Below are 18,779 nucleotides of genomic sequence, written 5' to 3' on the forward strand. Positions count from 1 at the left end.
ATTCACACAGACTTCACATCATCTGACCCAATGTCATTCAGAGCCATTGATTTAATCTCATTCTTAACTAACAAGGCAACGCTGCCCCCTCTGCCCATCTCCCTGCCTTTTCAATAAGATATAAATCCTTGGATGTTTAACTGCCAGTCCTGAACCCCCTGCAACCATGTTTCTGTGATGCCTACCATATCATAATCGTTCATGATGATTTGTGCTGTTAATTCATCTGCTTTGTTACGAATACTACAAGCATTTAGATAAAACGCCTAAGGGCGGCACAGTGACTCAGTGGTTAGCACTGCTGCCTCAGAGCACCAGGGTCCCGGGTTTGATTCCAGCCTCGGGTGGTTGTCTGTGTGGGGTTTGCACATTCTCCCTGTGTCTGCATAGGTTTCTTCCGGGTGCTCCTGTTTCCTCCCACAGTCCAAAGATGTGCAGGGCAGGTGAATTGGCCATGCTAAATTGCATATAGTGTTAGGTGCATTAGTCAGAGGGAAATGGGTCTGGGTGGGTTACTCTTCAGACGGCCAGTGTGGACTGATTGGGCTTAAGGGCCTGTTTCCATACTGTAGGGAATCTAATCTCAAAATACTAATTGTCTTATCCTCATGATTTCCAACATTTCTCGTAATATGTCCTAAGTTATCATTCCTTGTTGCTTCATTCCTAGCCTGCCTTGAACTTAAATCCTGCACACATGCTAACCTGCTGCTTTCTACCTGACTCCATACTCCCAGTTGCTTTCCCTTTCCCTTCCACTTGACTCACTAGTGTAAATCCTAGTGACCGCCCTATTTATCTTTTCATCAGAACACTGGTTCCAGATTGGTTCAGGTGGAGACTGTCCCATCGGTACAGATCCTTCTGGTTCCAAAACTGATGCCAATATCCCATGAAATGGAATCCCTCTTTCCCACACCAATCTCTTAGCCATGTGTTTACCTCCTTAACTTTCTTATCCCTATGCCAATTAGCACATGGCTCAGGCAGTAATCCAGAAAGACTCTTGAGGACCTGTTCTTCAATTTCCTTCCTAGTGCTTGATAATCCCCAAACAGGTCCTCCTTCCTAGCCTTCACTATGTTGTTAGTGCTAACATGGACCACAACAACTGGATCTTCCCCCTCCCACTCCAATATCCTTCCAAACCACTTAGAGATGTCCTGCAACATGGCACCGGGCAGGCAGCACACCATGAGGGACTCCCAATCCAGCTCACACAGGATACTATCTATCCCCCTAATTATAGAATCCCCTATAACAACTATTTGTCTTTTTGTTCTCCCCTTTTGAATGGCTGACTCATCCCGTCCACAGCCCTGACCCTCATTGGTACAGGGACCAAAAATCTCATACCGGTTGGACAAGGCCAAGGGCTGAGGCTCCTGCACTCCTGAACTCAGAATTCCCCTACCTGCCTCACTTACAGTCACACCCTGTTGTCCCTGATCATTAACTGAGTTTGAATTACTTAATCTACCAGGTATGACTGCCTCCTGAAACAAAGCGCCCAGGTAACTCTCCCCCTCCCGGATGTGCCGCAGTGTTTGAAGCTCAGATTCCAGATCATCAATTCTGATCCGGAGTTCTTCCAGCAACCAACATTTGCTGCAGATGTGATCACTGTTGTTCACGTCATACAGCTTATAGCACATCACCTGTCCAGCCATCTTTATGCAGATTTATGAGTTAAATAATTTCTAGTACTTCTCTATGGTCTTATTCAACTAACCAACTAATAGTAAACTTTTAATCCATCACACCATACACAAGAAATATAAATTGAAACTCCTTACCTTAGCACACACGAGAGTCCCTTCATTTTTGGTTAGAGAAGGGGTCGGGTGGAAGATATTACAGTGTTAATTCTTTCTCCAACCCTTTCATATGCAGCCTTGTTCTCATTAATCCACTTCTTTTCCTTCTTCATTTTAATTTCCATCTATCCTGTTACCACAGGAGCTCTAGATTTGTTTGCCTTACTTCTTAACTCGATGGGAATGTACGTTGACTGTGCTCAAATCATCTCCTCTTTAAGTCTGTTCTTCAGTTCTTGTATTTCCTGCCAATTTTGGATTCTGATTTATTGAGGTCAAATTGAGTCTTATTTCATTGAAGTTGGCTTTCTTTAATTTAATTATCCTTACTCTGGATTGTTCATTGTCCTTTACCACAGCCAACATTATGAATATTATTTCCACATTACAATACAAGCATAACTATCCCCTAAATATTCTGTTACTTAACACACCTGATTCTGCAGAACTTTTCTTGTTGGACTGGCAACATGTCACCATAGAAATCTTTCCTCAATACTGCTGAAACACTTCCCTCTCTCTGCCTTTTACACAACTGCTTTTCCAGTCTCCATTTTGATAAAATCTCCATTACAAATACATTATAAGTCTTGCATCTCTATTATTTCCTGCAAATTTGTGCCTCCACATCATTAGCTTTGGTTGTTGACATATAAAGTACAATGAGCAATGTACCATTGTTGGTCTTTTAGATTAGATTACATTACAGTGTGGAAACAGGCCCTACGGCCCAACAAGTCCACACCGACCCGCCGAAGCGCAACCCACCCATACCCCTACATTTACATACCCCTACGTTGGATGCTGCCTGAACTGCTGTGCTCTTCCAGCACCACTAATCCCCTACATTTACTGCTTACCTAACACTACGGGCAATTTAGCATGGCCAATTCACCTTACCTGCACATCTTTGGACTGTGGGAGGAAACCGGAGCACCCGGAGGAAACCCACGCAGACACGGGGAGAACGTGCAAACTCCACGCAGTCAGTCACCTGAGGCGGGAATTGAACCCGGGTCTCTGGCGCTGTGAGGCAGCAGTGCTAACAATTCTTACAATTCTGTTTCCAGTATTCATTTCACAGAACTACTCCACTTTTGATTATTTGCTCAAATGTAATTAATATAATTCAAACCAAAATACTTTGAGTGCTGGAAGTCTGAAAAGAAACAGAAAATACAGGAAGTACAGTACTCAACAGATCTGACAGTACCTGTGAAGAGAGAAGTGGAGTTAACCTCCCAAGTATGTAATCTTGAAAAGTCAGAGTTTGTTGCTCACTCCATAAAGGCTGCCTGACCTGACTGCACTGATATAGTTTATAATACAATGTGATAAGTTGCTCCTATGAAACAGTAACAAGTTTTAACACAAAATTAACAGTTACAATCACTTCCAACTCTCCGCAGTAGAGTTTCTTATGGTTTGAGATGGGACATATCTGAAGAAATGCAGATTTCCTCTATTTCCTATGAGGTGATATTCTTAGAGCTCTGAAACTTGGCAAACGTGAAACCTTTTTTAAAGGTCAATTTTTAAAACAATTTGTTGCAGGCTTAAGCCTATCTAAGAACATAAAGAATGGGAGAAGGAATAGGCATTCAGCCCTTCAGCCTTTGAATCCTGTCATGCTATGAGATCATGGCTGAAATGTATAGGCCTCAACTCTTTTCACTTCAGCTCCCAATATTTTATGTTTTATCTAGCTTCTCATTATATACTTGCAGTTAGCTAGCTTCCACAAGAGAATTTTAGACATTCATTACTCTCTGAGAAAATAAATTTCTCCACATTTCTGTTTTAAATAAGTGTCCCTTTATTTCGTAACTATATCTCTTAGTTTGAGATTCTCCCACTACTGGAAACATCATCTCAATGTAACCCTATCAAGACCCTCAGAATCTGGTTTGTTTCAGTAAGATCTCCCTTTATTTTTTGAAACTCTGAGGAATAAAGGCCTAATCTGTTTAACTATTGCCTCCAATGCCACTACATCCAGCCCTTAAATATGGGGATCAAAATTGTACCCAGTGCTTCAGTTGCAGCCTCAACAATATCCTGCACAGTTGTAAAATGACTTTCCCTGTCAGAATGGTTTGTGGCTTGGAGGAGATCTAGCAGGTGGTGATGTTCCCATGCATCTGACAATAAAGGCTAACATTCCATTTGCCTTCTAAATTACTTGTTGAACCTGCAGGTAAATATTTTGTTTCATTTCATACACAAGAGCATTCAAATGCCCTTGTGTTGTACCTTTTATTGGAAGCTCTAGCCATTTAAATAATAGTTTGCCATTTAATTCTTCCGGAAGAAGGGCTGATGCCCGAAACGTCGATTCTCCTGCTCCCTGGATGCTGCCTGACCTGCTGCGCTTTTCCAGCAACACATTTTCAGCTCTGATCTCCAGCATCTGCAGTCCTCACTTTCTCCTCGAAGATTTTAACCTACTGCGAATCCTCTTACAAGGATGCCTTCCTTGAAGAAGCTCCCTTCCTCCCTCTACAAGGATTTCAGTGAGTCCCTCTCTCACTGCACACCCCAGGTCATCTCCTCTGCACAGAAGCTCTTCAGCCACATTCCTGAAGAAGGGCTGATGCCCGAAACGTCGATTCTCCTGTTCTTTGGATGCTGCCTGACCTGCTGCGCTTTTCCAGCAACACATTTTCAGCATTTAATTCTTCCTACCAAAGTACATGACCTCACACTTTCTAATATTAAACTCTAATTGCCAGGTATTTGCCCACTCACACAACCTAGACATGTGACCTAGCAGATTTCCATCTCTTTATCTTAACATGCTACTTTTGTATCATCAGCAAATTTAGATGCATTGTACTCTGCTCCTTCTTCCAAATCTTTAATAAAGATAGTAAATAATTGAGGTTCAAGAATTGATCCTCATGGCACTCCTTGTGTTACTGGGTTCAAATCCTGGAATTCCCTGTGGGTTGACTGCAGCAGTTCAAGAAGGCAGCTCATCACTATCTTCTCAAGGGGAGCTAGGGACAGGCAATAAATGCTGGCCAACCAGGTACATCCACATACTATGAGTACAGAGAAAAAAAACGAGTGACAGCTTTTCAATCTGAAAAAGACCCATTAATCGCAACTCTGCCTTCTATGTGTTAACCAATCCTCAAGCTATGTAATACATTGGTTGTAATACAGGGAGCTCCAATCTTGTACAAAGTTATCTGACAAAGGCTGTGGGTATTATCGTATTATCGAACCATCTGTATTTGCCCTTTGGTGAAAGATGTCAGTGCACCATTTGTGGCTCTTTATTGGCTGCCAGTTAACATGCTAATTATACCTGACCCATTCTTTCATTGAACAATCAACAAATAGATACCAACAGCTGGTCACGAAGAAGGCATGTGTTGCTATTTCACTGCATCACTGCTCATGTATTGTTACATTATCAAGTTATACAACCCTATAATCTCAACCTATGAACTGAGGTTTGGCTCTCTATCTCCACCATCACAATATAACGTGCTGCTCTGTTTTATAGACAGCTTGGGACATCACTATTTTCTTCTGATCTCTGTCAGACTGACAAACAAAATTTTAGCATACTGTAGTTGATAAAACCAAAATTTGAAATACATTTCAGGAAGAAGCAAGATTGATACCTTAGGGGGAGGCTATAGATAAAAAGGCCCCTTAGAGATCTAAGCTGGGGAAATAATGATGGGGGAACCACAAAATGGCAGTGGAGATGAAAAAAAATTTTGCATCAGTCTTCATAGAAGAAGACAATAATGGCGTTCCCAAAATTACTAACAATCAACTGGCGAAAGGAAGAAGGGAAATAGATACAATAATTGTCAGTGGAGAAAATATGCTAGAAAAACTAGTGAGGCTAAAGATCAACAAGTCCTTAGATTCTGGTAAATCTCAAAGGATTGGAAAATAGCCAATGTAACATCTATGTTTAAAAAGGGAACTACCAAAAAAAGAATTGACAGTAATAGATCAGTTAACTTACCATGTTAGTGGGAAAATGTTAGAGCCTATTATAAAGAATGCAATATCATAGCATTTAGAAACACATAATATAATCAAGCAGAGTCAGCATGGCTTCATGAAGAAGAAGTCATGCCTGACCAAGTTATTCAAATTCTTTGAGGTGGTAGTAAAGCAGGATAGTGAAAGAGGAAGCAGTGGATGTAATAAAACTGGATTTTCAGGTGTTTCATAAAGTATCATGCATAAAGCTACTTAATAATGGTGTTGGAGGTAGTATATTGGCATGGATAGAGAATTGGCTAACTTTTGGAATACAGAGTTGGGATAAGGGGTCGTTTTCAGGATGGCAACCAGTAACTAGTAGTGTGCCACAGGGATCGGAGCAGGAGCCACAATTATTTATAATATACCTCAGTGACTTGAAAGAGGAAAGTAAATGGTCTGTAGCTGGGTTTATCAATGATACAAAAATATGTGGGGATGGCAAATGGTGAGAGTTACGCAAAGAGTTAGCTGAGGGGTATAGACTAGTTAAGTAGGTGGACAAATATTTGGAATGAGAATAAAAGGGAAAATGTGAGGTCATACACTTTGGAAGGACAGAGGAGCTGAATATTAGTCAATTGCACAAGGCAAAGGAACGATGATATATGTCTAGGTCAGGATGGTTCGTGGCTTAGAGGAGATCTAGTAGGTGGTGATGTTCCCATGTATCTGCTGCCTTTGTACTTCGAAATGGAAGTGGTTGTCAGTTTGGAAGGAGCTATTCAAGGATCTTTGGTGAATTTCTGCAGTACATCTTGTAAATAGTAGCAATCGCATACACTTGAGCATCAATGATGGAGGGAGTGGATGCTTATCAATGTGCCAATTAAGTGGGCTGCTTTGTCCTGGTGGTCCCAAACTTAGACCATAAGACCATAAGACATAGGAGTGGAAGTAAGGCCATTCGGCCCATCGAGTCCACTCCGCCATTCAATCATGGCTGATGCGCATTTCAGCTCCACTTGCCAGCGTTCTCCCCGTAGCCCTTAATTCCTCTAGACAACAAGAACCTATCAATCTCGGCCTTGAAGACATTTAGCGTCCCGGCTTCCACTGCACTCCGTGGCAATGAATTCCACAGGCCCACCACTCTCTGGCTGAAGAAATGTCTCCGCATTTCCGTTCTGAAATGACCCCCTCTAATTCTAAGGCTGTGTCCACGGGTCCTAGTCTCCTCGCCTAACAGAAACAATTTTCTAGCATCCACCTTTTCAAAGCCATGTATTATTTTGTACGTCTCTATTAGATCTCCCCTTAATCTTCTAAACTCCAACGAATACAACCCCAGTATCCTCAGCCGTTCCTCATATGCTAGACCTGTCATTCCAGGGATCATCCGTGTGAATCTCCGCTGGACACGTTCCAGTGCCAGTATGTCCTTCCTGAGGTGTGGGGACCAAAACTGGACACAGTACTCCAAATGGGGCCTAACCAGAGCTTTATAAAGTCTTAGTAGTACATCTCTGCTTTTATATTCCAACCCTCTTGAGATAAGAGACAACATTGCATTCGCTTTCTTAATCACAGACTCAACCTGCATGTTTACCTTTAGAGAATCCTCGACTAGCACTCCCAGATCCCTTTGTGCTTTGGCTTTATTAAGTTTCTCACCATTTAGAAAGTAGTCCATTCCTATATTCTTTTTGCCAAAGTGCAAGACCTCGCACTTGCTCACGTTAAATTCCATCAGCCATTTCCTGGACCACTCTCCCAACCTGTCTAGATCCTTCTGTAGCCTCCCCACTTCCTCAGTACTACCTGCCTGTCTACCTAACTTTGTATCATCGGCAAACTTCGCTAGAATGCCCCCGGTTCCCTCATCCAAATCATTAATATATAATGCGAACAGCTGTGGCCCCAGCACCGAACCCTGCGGGACACCGCTCGTCACCGGCTGCCATTCTGAAAAAGAACCTTTTATCCCAACTCTCTGCCTTCTGTTAGATAGCCAATCCTCAATCCATCCCAGCAGCTCACCTCGAACACCATGGGCCCTCACCTTGCTCAGCAGTCTCCCGTGTGGCACCTTATCAAAGGCCTTTTGAAAGTCCAGATAGACCACATCCACTGGGTTCCCCTGGTCTAACCTACTTGTTACCTCTTCAAAAAATTCCAACAGGTTTGTCAGGCATGACCTCCCTTTACTAAATCCATGTTGACTTGTTCTAATCAGACTCTGCTCCTCCAAGAATTTAGAAACCTCATCCTTAATGATGGATTCTAGAATTTTACCAACAACCGAGGTTAAGCTGATTGGCCTAAATTTTCCATCTTTTGCCTTGATCCTTTCTTGAACAAGGGGGTTACTACAGCCATCTTCCAATCGTCCGGGACCTTTCCTGACTCCAGTGACTCTTGAAAGATCTCAACCAATGCCTCTGCTATTTCCTCAGCAACCTCTCTCAGAACTCTAGGGTGTATCCCATCGGGGCCAGGAGATTTATCAATTTTAAGACTTTTTAACTTTTCTAGCACTATCTCTTTCGTAATGGCAACCATACTCAACTCAGCCCGGTGACACCCTTTAATTTTTGGGATATTACTCCTGTCTTCCACTGTGAAAACTGACGCAAAGTACTTGTTAAGTTCTCCTGCTATTTCCTTATCTCCCATCACTAGGCTCCCTGCATCAGTTTGAAGTGGCCCAATGTCTACTTTTGCCTGTCATTTGTTTCTTATGTACTGAAAGAAACTTTTACTATTATTTCTAATATTACTGGCTAGCCTACCTTCATATTTGATCCTCTCATTTCTTATTACACTCTTTGTTATCCTCTGTTTGCTTTTGTATCCTTCCCAATCTTCTGATTTCCCACTGTTCTTAGCCACTTTATAGGATCTCTCTTTTTCTTTAATACATTTCCTGACTTCCTTTGTCAGCCAAGGTTGTCTAATCCCTCCCCGGTTAATCTTTCTTTTCTTGGGAATGAACCTCTGTACAGTGTCCTCAATTATACCTACAAACTCCTGCCATTTTTGCTCTAGTGTCTTCCCGGTTAGCCTCTGCTTCCAGTCTATTTTAGTCAGTTCCTCTCTCATGCCCTCATAATTACCTTTATTCAACTGTAACACCATTACATCAGATTTCGCCTTCTCCCTTTCAAACTCCAGACTGAACTCTACCATATTATGGTCGCTACTTCCTAAGGGTTCCCTTACTTTAAGATCTTTTATAGAGTCTGGTTCATTGCAAAGCACTAGGTCCAGAATAGCCTGCTCTCTTGTGGGCTCCATGACTAGCTGTTCCAAAAAGCCATCCTGTAAGCATTCCATGAATTCCCTTTCTTTAGATCCACTAGCAACATTATTTACCCAGTCCACCTGCATATTGAAGTCACCCATGATCAATGTAACCTTGCCTTTCTGACATGCCTTCTCTATTTCCCGGTACATGTTGCGTCCCTGGTCCTGACCACTGTTAGGAGGTCTGTACACAACTCCAATTATGGTTTTTTTGCCTTTGTGGTTCCTCAATTCCACCCACACAGACTCCACATCATCCGACGCTATGTCATTCAATACCATAGATTTAATTTTGTTCTTAACTAACAAGGCAACTCCACCCCCTCTGCCCACCTCTCTGTCTTTTCGATAAGTCGAAAAACCATGGAGGTTTAACTGCCAGTCCTGACCCCCCTGTAACCAAGTCTCTGTGATGCCTACTACATCATAATCATTCACTATTATCTGTGCCATTAATTCATCGGCTTTGTTATGAATGCTACGAGCATTCAGGTAAAGTGCCTTAATGCTAACTTCCTTATTAGAGATGTTGTAAGTCATATGTCCTAAGTTATCCTTGCTTTTTTCTGCATTCTCAGTCTGCCTCAATTTTAAATCCGCCTGGAAACATGCTATCCTGCTGCTTATCTTTCCATTTACCTCCATACTCCCTGTTGCTTTCACTTTCCCTTCCCCCCAACTCAGAAGTTTAAAGTCCTACTGACCACCCTATTTATCCTCTTCGCCAGAACATTGGTACCTGATCGGTTCAGGTGGAGACCGTCCCAACGGTACAGATCCCCCCTGTTCCAAAACTGATGCCAGTGCCCCATGAAGTGGAATCCCTCTTTCCCACACCAATCCCTTAGCCACGTGTTTACTTGCCTAATTTTCTTGTCCCTATGCCAATTGGCACGTGGCTCGGGCAGTAATCCGGAGATTATGACCCTTGAGGACCTGTGCTTCAATTTCCTGCCTAGTGCTTCGTAATGCCCAAACAGGTCCTCCACCCTAGTCTTGCCTATGTTGTTGGTACCAACGTGGACCACAACAACTAGATCCTCCCCCTCCCGCTCCAATATCCTTTCAAGCCGGTCAGAGATGTCTCGCACCCTGGCACCGGGCAGGCAACACACCATGCGAGACTCCCGATCCGGCTTGCAAAGGATACTATCTGTCCCCCTAATTATAGAATCCCCTATAACCACTACCTGTCTATTAGCTCCCCCCTCTTGAATGGCCTTCTGCACCATGGTGCCTTGGTCAGTTGGCTCATCCTGTCCAGAGCCCTTTTCCTCATCCGAACAGGGAGCAAGAATCTCGTACCTGTTGGACAAGGTCAAGGGCTGAGGCTCCTCCACTCCTGAACTTCTTGAATGTTGTTGGAATTTCACTCATCCAGGTAAGTGGGGAGTATTCCATCACACCCCTGACTTTTGGTTTATAGAAAGTGGACAGGCGGCAAGTTACTTGTCACAGTATGCCTAGCCTCTGACCTTCTTTTGTTGCCATTATGTTTGTGGTGAGTCCAGTTGAGTTTCTGGTCAATGGTAACCCCCCCCCCCACCTCCAGTTGTTATAATGGGGGATTAAGTGAATGCCAAGAGGCAGTAGTTAGACTGTCTCTTATTGGAGATGATCTTTGCCTGGCATTTGTATGGCACAAATGTTACTTGCCACTTATCAGCCCAAACCAGGCTATTGTCCAGATTTGTTGTAATTGAGCATGGACTCAGTGTCTGAGTCGTGAATGATGCTGAACACTGTGCAATCATCAGCACAAATATCCCACTTCCGACTCTATGATGGAGGGAAGGTCATTGATGAAGCAGCTGAAGATGTATGGGCCTAGGTTACTACCCTGAAGAACTCATGGGGCCCTCTTGTTGTACAGTGGTGATGACCCTATCCCCGGACAGGGAGGTCTGGATTTAGGTGGAGGGTAACATCTCCGAACAGGTTGTTTAGAAACATTAGTTAAATAAAAGTTCTCTGAGGAACTCACATAGACATCTTATGGAATTAAACTGTGAATAGTTTTGAGTCCCTAATCTAAGAAAAGATTTTTGGCATTGGAGGCAGTCCAGAGAAAATTCACTTGTTCTGATGCTGGGTATGGAGATTCACTAGTTGATTCCAAAGTTGAGAGGAGTGGCTTATGTGGATAGACTGAGTAGACTGGGATTATAATCATTGGAATTTAGAAGAATGAGAGGGAGCTTATAGAAAGATATAAAGATAGATAAGATAGAAGCAAGGAGGATGTAAAACTAAATAAGAGGGCATATCCTCAAAATTAGGGGGAGCAGATTTAGGACTTGAGGAGGAACTTCTTCACTCAGAGGATTGTAGATCTGTGGAATTCCCTGCCAGTGAAATAGTTGAAGCTTCCTCATTGAATGTTCTCAAAGGCAAGAATGTTTTGAACAGCGAAGGAATGAAGGGTTTTGGTGAGAGGGCAGCTAAGTAGAGCTGAGGCCATGAAAGATTAGCCATGATCTTATTGAATGGTGGAGCAGCCTTGAAGACCCAGATGGCGTACTCCTGCACCTCGTTCTCATGTTCTAAAAGAACGATAGGGTAAGAGCAGAGGAGTGATACAAGTTGGATAGCTTTTGCAAATGACCAGTATGGACATGCATGGGCATAACAGCCTCTTTCTATGGTGCAAGATCCCATAATTTAAAAATATGTTTAAACATGCTCTTGAAATCTGTACTTTCTAAAAATAATTACTGAGACATAACATTTGCTGGCAAGGCTGGTATTTATTGTCCACCCCTCAGCACATTTTGTGCCCTGGCTACTCTCACAAGATTAGATTCTTTAGATTCTCTACAGTGTGGAAACAGGCCCTTCAGCCCAACAAGTCCACACCGACCCTCCAAAGAGTAAACCATCCAGTCCCAGTTCCCTCTCACTAATGAACCTAACACTATAGGCAATTTAGCACAGCCAATTCATCTGAGCTGCACATCTTTGGACTGTAGGAGGAAACCGGAGCACTCGGAAGAAACCCACGCAGACACGGGGAGAACGTACAAACTCCACACAGATAGTCACCTAAGGCTAGAATCGAACCTGGGACCCTGGTGCTGTGAGGCAGCAGAGCTAACCACTGAGCCACTGTGCTGCCCTAAGGTTTAACATCAAATATAACTAGGTGAAAACAATCAGTGCTAACCAGCAAGGGATTTTCTTCTTCATGTTTAGCCTAACATCATGCAACCTCATGGCTCAGGTGTCAATATTGAGGACAGCTAGAATCACTTCCACCTTACTGCGCACTCCTCTGCGAGTGTGCCCTGTTAATGGGTATGGTTTTCTAAATAAAATTATGACAAACAGCTGGTTGACTCCTCTAACAGTTCTCCCAACTTTGATTCCAGTCCCCAGATGTTAATGAGGAGAACCATATAGGGTCAACTGCATTTATTTTGACATTATTGAATCCTGATAGAATGCCTATGCCACAGTGGCAGTGTGCAATTTTGTTCTGTTTCTTTCTGATGTTTGAAGGGATTGAATGGAGTCAACCCTGTGAAGGAACAACCAGTCAGACTCATTAGATTTTTAATGCTAATCCAGCAACTCATGGTCTATAGCAGGTGAATTCCCTGCACTAACTTTTCAGTGTTAGAATCGACATTCCTCATTTTGCTTCTCGAATATCTGAAATGAAATCCAACGTCTTAAATATTTCAAGATTAATTAAAAACTGCTTCTGCCCAAAATAACTGGGCCATTTTACAAGCTGTAACTGGCAATTTTGAAATTAATGTTAATGCAAGTGGTCAATATTAACAACCATGCACTTCACACAGATGCTTTTGAATGGTTGGGTCTGGAGTGATCTATAGAATAATTTATTACTGAAGCAACACATCTCATTGACTTATGAAAGCAATTCTCCCTGCAGGAACTCCCAATACTATTAAAAAGGGGATACAGTTAACAAGACAATAATTGAGCACCACTTTGTCAGCACTTGGCTTCAGACAATGAAGAGAATAAAAATCCAGAATCACAATGTAGCTTCATTGAATCATATGGCACACAAGGTACTGAAGTGGAAATTCAAGCTGTGAGAACACAGACTGCAAACATAAACAGCCATGTTAACTTAATGGACAACATGGTACCAGATGGGAAAATAACATGGAAACTGAGATTATTCTCTTTGCTAGTAAGGTTTTGTAAATGTTGATTTACAAAATGTTGATACAGAGGGGTATGGATATATTTGTACAAGGAATATCAAGTATGTAAGTATAGCAAGCAATGAGGAAGGCAAAATACTTGTTTATCTTTATTGCAAGAGAATTGGAGCACAAGAATAAATTCATGCTACAATCATACAGAGCTTTGGTGAGACCACCTCTGGATTAATGTTGCAGCTTTATGATTTTCCACCACTGATGTCAAACTGAAAGTATAAGGTTTAGCCTTCTCCCTTTTTATGAACAGATATGTAAACATTTGTAATCCTTCAAGTCCAATGGCACCACTCCCCATTAAGAAAGAGATTAAACAATGGTGGTCACAGCTTCTGATCTGTCTATCTAGATGCCTTCTGCAACCTAACATGAACCCCATCTGGATTTATTAACTTTTGAGAAATGTCAATCTATTTAGCACCACTTTCTATTTGTATCCAATCTAATGCCACTAGTCACTCCACGCCTCACTGCAAAATGGGGACCTGAGAAGTAATTTCTTGCTTCAGTTTGTAGCCGTATACTCAAGTCAGACTTGGAAGAGGGAAGAGAAAGAGAAGAACTCTGCCAATAAAGTCAAAATGAGACAAAACCAAACCAAAAATTATAATTTTTTTATTAGATGAATTGAATGTTACATCAAGTAAAAATACAATTATGCACCCTCAGCCAATATATAATCTAGAGACACGAAGTAAAGCATTGGAAAATAAAATAAACAAGGCCTCATTGTATTTGAAAATGAAATGTTCTTGACTATAAAACATTCCCACAGCAAGCAAAATAATTGATTCAAATAAGGCATTGGACAAACTCTTAGGAAATCTTATTTGAGCTAAGCAGCAAGTATTGTGCATTTAATACTCAATAAACAAATAAAATTTTGCTTTTAGTCAGTTTCTCATTTTGGTAATATAGGCTCTTGACGCTTGAACATATCATGAACATTTTTACTTATCCCGCAAATTATTTTTTGAACCAACTCCAAACATATTATGTAAAACATAAGAAATTGACCCATTACATTTAATGTTTAATTTAATGTCATATCTGGTCTTGTCAAAGAAACCGCTACAAACTTTGCAGCCTCTAGGAGCACTTTCTTCGTTTGATACTATTATCAGCACTCATTCTAGCTGCCTGACAGAATGACATACTGGTCTTCTGACAAATAGAGTGGAGAAGGAAACAATAAGATCAAGCAATATTAAAGGTAAGAATAACCAAAATAAATTTCCCTTAAAGAACACTATAGCTTTTTATTTTAGGTTCATGAACCCAACACCTGGTGAGTCAAGTACAAGTGGCTCGAGCTGAAAGTACATTCGATTGCTGGAGCTCATGAGCAGAGACTTCAGTTCTTTACTACACTTTTTCTCTCCTTGCCAATAATGCATTACTTTCACATTAGCATTTCAGGCTTCTTCATAATTTCAGCCAATAGTCACGCTCAGCCAACTGAATCAAGGTGCATTTTTCTTCCTCTATGCTAAGCACTTGAATCAACTGTCCAACTTGAACCAATCTAAACACCAAATCAACTTTAACAATTCAGGAAAAGGGGAAGAGTGTGGGGGAATGAAAAAAAAAATTCATGGTAGCCCAATGCCAAAGCAAGCACTAAATCAATATGGAGTAATTTGACTATCCTTTGTCAGAATTAAAAATTTCATTATTTCTACTGAAAATATCCAACCATAAAAAAGTAGCTGTCATTACAGCTGTGTAGATAACAGAAGCTATCATGTTTGAATGCAATAGGAGTGTAATAAATAAGTTAAATGATTTATAGTGGGTAGATTTATTATTTCAAAACATGAATCTCAAATAGAAACTGCGGTGTTCAGTTTCTTTACTACTACTCTAGTCAGAAATGAGGAAGGAATCAATTTTGCACCTACAACAATAATGGAAACCATAAAAGACCTGCTTATTTCAATAATTTAGATTTGCTGGAATATCCATGGGGACAAAATAAGCTAAAAATGTTTTAAAGCTGATGATTTCGAATCTTAACTGAACCGAAAGCAAACTGCATTGATCCAGTTGAATCACTTTACGTCAACGACTAACAAACTAACCAACAAAATGTAGTGACAAGTCCTACCCCCAACCCATGCAAAGGACATCACAACAATCAAAATTAAATTTTTGTATATGAATGAATATGTCTATACAACATATGCATACATATAAAGGCATGTAATTCCTTACAAGCTGAACTGGGTGCACAATCAGTAGAAATCTGCACTCCTGCTTCAAGTTGATTTCACCGATCATTGCTGTCTATTAGCATAGCATACGGCATAATAAAAAATAAAATTACCAGGCCTCACAGCACACTTAGTGGGAAAGCCATCGCAAGGAAGGCTTTTTGCATTGCTTCGTATACTAGCATCTTTCCACTACCTGAAGTGATGTCTACTAATATTTGTGCAATGTAAGTTAACAGTGTGTGGTACTCTTGCAAATGCTCTCTGTACAAAAGTCTTTTCATAATATAAATTTTCTAATTAACTGAAAGTTAGAAATCTTATTTACAAGGACCTTATTGTTATAAGCAGCAGACCCTGCCAGAAGTACTAATTCCTTCAAAATTTTCTTCCACTTTATATTTTTTCATAGAAATAAATATGGTATTCAATAAAAGCAGAACTTTGCTTCAGATTCAGCACTTATGTAAATTACATACTAGATTATAATTTATAATTTACATATTTTAATTGGGATTTTACAACTAGTTAGACAATTGCATGGATAACCCTTCATTTGCTGACTTCAAGCATAGTGGCTTTGTCCATCTCTACTACAAGGGTTACTTCCTTTGGCTACCCATGGTCGTCGTGGAAAACACCATTCTGATGCAGTTGTAGTCCTGTATTTCCAATGAAGCCCAAACTAGTTATGCACTCTTCCAGTTGGTTCCCAGATCATCTGATTACCATTCGTTTCCAGGTGTAGATAGCATCATCCAAAACAGATGAGAAAACTGATCACTAGTTGTGAAACACGCAATATTGGACTGACTGACCCAAATTACAACTGTGGTAAGAATTATCAGAACAGGTCTTCAGTATTTCTATCACCAGTTCCATTGATTATAGTTTCTCTGCACATCTAATTAAAGATCAGTCTCATAGCAAGCCATTTTCAGCACATCCACCACCAACACCATGTCGAAATTCCTGAAGGTTCGAGACACCATGAAAATGGACAAATGCGCCAGCTACAACCAGAACATGGAACAACTGATGGGAATGGAACTGTGGAAATAAAAAGCAAAGTAAACAACCTAGTTTAAAGAATATAAACCATATATAAATATCTAGCTTATCACGCAGTGCACTGATTTTATTATATAGAATCCCCATAGTGTGAAAACACGCCAGTCGGCCCAAAAGGTTCACACCAATCCTCCGAATAGCACTTCACCCAGACCCATCCCCCTACCCTATCCCTGTTAAATTTCTGAAAGCCTGCATTTCACCTGACTAATGCACCTAACCCACAGTTAGCATTCAGCAACACGTCTACTGGTATGTTACTTTCCAAATGTCTACAAAGAGAGAGCGTCTGAATTTTTATATGAACATATATGTTACAAGAATCGAGATATCTTTGTTACTGCTATAATTGACAATACTAGCTTACTGTTTTTTTTTCAATTATAAACCTGATAAAAAGTGAGGAACTCCCATCTTTTTTCTAATGATATTACAAGTTGGAATTAACACAGAACTATCAAAAGCTTATGGTTATTCTGTAAAGATAGGAAGTAATGCTCTTTTAAAAGAATCGGAAACACAAGTTGAGGGTCAGAAGGACTAATTTGATTGCTTGGAGCATGTGACTAAAATGTCAAACAGTTTAAAAATATTTTCTTGAATTTTTTTTTATGTACAGTGCCTACACATTACATTCTAACAGCAGATTCTCCAATATACCAAAGAAATTGAACAGAAAGCCAAAAAAAGTAATTGCTAGTTATTCACCCAAATGTCACACTTCCCAGGGAAGAAACGCTCTGGAATCCTGGCAGCATACAAGGCAGCACCTGTGATATACAATGCTGCCATTAGGAATAGCCAGCCAATTTGTCCAATTGTAGCAGCCCTGAAAAATCCTTCAGATATCATAAAGTGCAGAGTAGGTACAACTCCACTCAAACCTAATCCCACAAATACTCCTGTAAAAGAAAAAACACACAATCAATCAGTCACGATTTAAATGCAAATTAAAACTATATATGACAAACTACTGTTACTTAAGCAACATCAATACTTGATATCTGTAAATGATTCCAGTAGTGTTACCCAATCTGCATTACGTGACAATACTATGGCCTTAAGAGGCATATTTTGTCTTGTTTTCTTTTATGAAGAGAGGTTGAGAGAAATGAACAGAGTGGTCTACATGAAGCCAATAAAGTAAACAGCTTGAGAGGCCTTGGGTTTGTTTTCTTATAAGTTGGAACAATAAACACAGCACGAATGGGTAGAGTCAAGATTAGAGTGGTGCTGGAAAAGCACAGCAGTCAGGCAGCATCCAAGGAACAGGAAAATCGACATTTCGGGCAAAAGCCCTTCATCAGGAATCTGGAATGGGTACAGTCAGGCTCACACAGGACTCGTGTTTTAGTTTAGCTTGCAGTAGTTCTTCAGGGTTTGAAGCTGCCACACATTTTTCTCAGCTACAGCTAAAAGCTAGAGTTCTCTCTCTCTACCAGAATTTTCTCTTGATGTTTTTTCCTTCTGGATTACAAACACATTGTCTCACATGCAATCTATTTTATTGACTTTGCCATTGTCAAAGGAATTTTTATGGAATTTTACTATATTAGAACAATTACGATTTAGTAATTAAATAATCTATGATTCTGTTAGGTTTTCCAATAGAGTTAAAGTTAGATTAGTTCTTCTATAGAGTAAAAATGAAATGTGTTTTGCTGAGAGCACAGCAGCATAATCAATCAAATTACATCTGGAATAGCACCATACATTTGCCTATAAAGAAAAAAATTAGGGTCTAGGCTATCTCCTTTTTATATGTGAAGGGGGTTTGATCTGATCCATAACAATTAGTATGTCTAAGTAGTATTTAGCAAAGCTGAAGTTAACAGAAAATAGGAACAGAAGGTCATTTGGCCCTTTTGCGCCTGCTTCACCATTCAATATGACCAGCGCCAGCTGCTCACACTCACTATCAAATGCACTGTTACCTCCAGGCTACCAGCGTTTTTGGACATTGAAGCAACTGTGAAGTTGGGGGTGGGGCGGGGGGGGGAGAGCAGGGAAGAGGAGGGTGTGACAGTGACACAGCAGGGACATTTCAGTTACACAGAGGTAAAGCAGTTGTTAGTGATAAAGTCAACTGCACTAACACTTCTTTCCTAAATTGAGTATACCTGCATATTTGACAATGATGCAAGCCACAGAAATACAAGGTGCAGCATGGTACTTAAAACCCAGCACAAAATAGGCAACTGTTATAAAAGATTACTCGACAA

At 40.7% G+C, this 18,779-nt stretch overlaps 1 protein-coding gene across 2 annotated transcripts in view; it reads right to left on the reverse strand.

Moving 5' to 3' along the window:
- Nucleotides 1–13,908: 13,908 nt before the first annotated feature.
- The window catches only part of LOC140458139 (adiponectin receptor protein 2), a 73,948-nt gene continuing 69,077 nt past the window's right edge, over nt 13,909–18,779 (reverse strand). For both annotated transcript variants that reach the window (XM_072552275.1, XM_072552276.1), the window contains 2 exons: nt 17,266–17,459; nt 13,909–16,536 (listed from right to left, as the gene is read on the reverse strand). In XM_072552275.1, coding sequence (XP_072408376.1) covers nt 16,408–16,536; nt 17,266–17,459 — 323 coding nt within the window. In that variant the 3' untranslated portion in view covers nt 13,909–16,407. The remainder of the gene's footprint in view (nt 16,537–17,265; nt 17,460–18,779) is intronic.

Source organism: Chiloscyllium punctatum, chromosome 32 (genome assembly GCF_047496795.1).
Source record: "Chiloscyllium punctatum isolate Juve2018m chromosome 32, sChiPun1.3, whole genome shotgun sequence".
Taxonomy (NCBI): domain Eukaryota; kingdom Metazoa; phylum Chordata; class Chondrichthyes; order Orectolobiformes; family Hemiscylliidae; genus Chiloscyllium; species Chiloscyllium punctatum.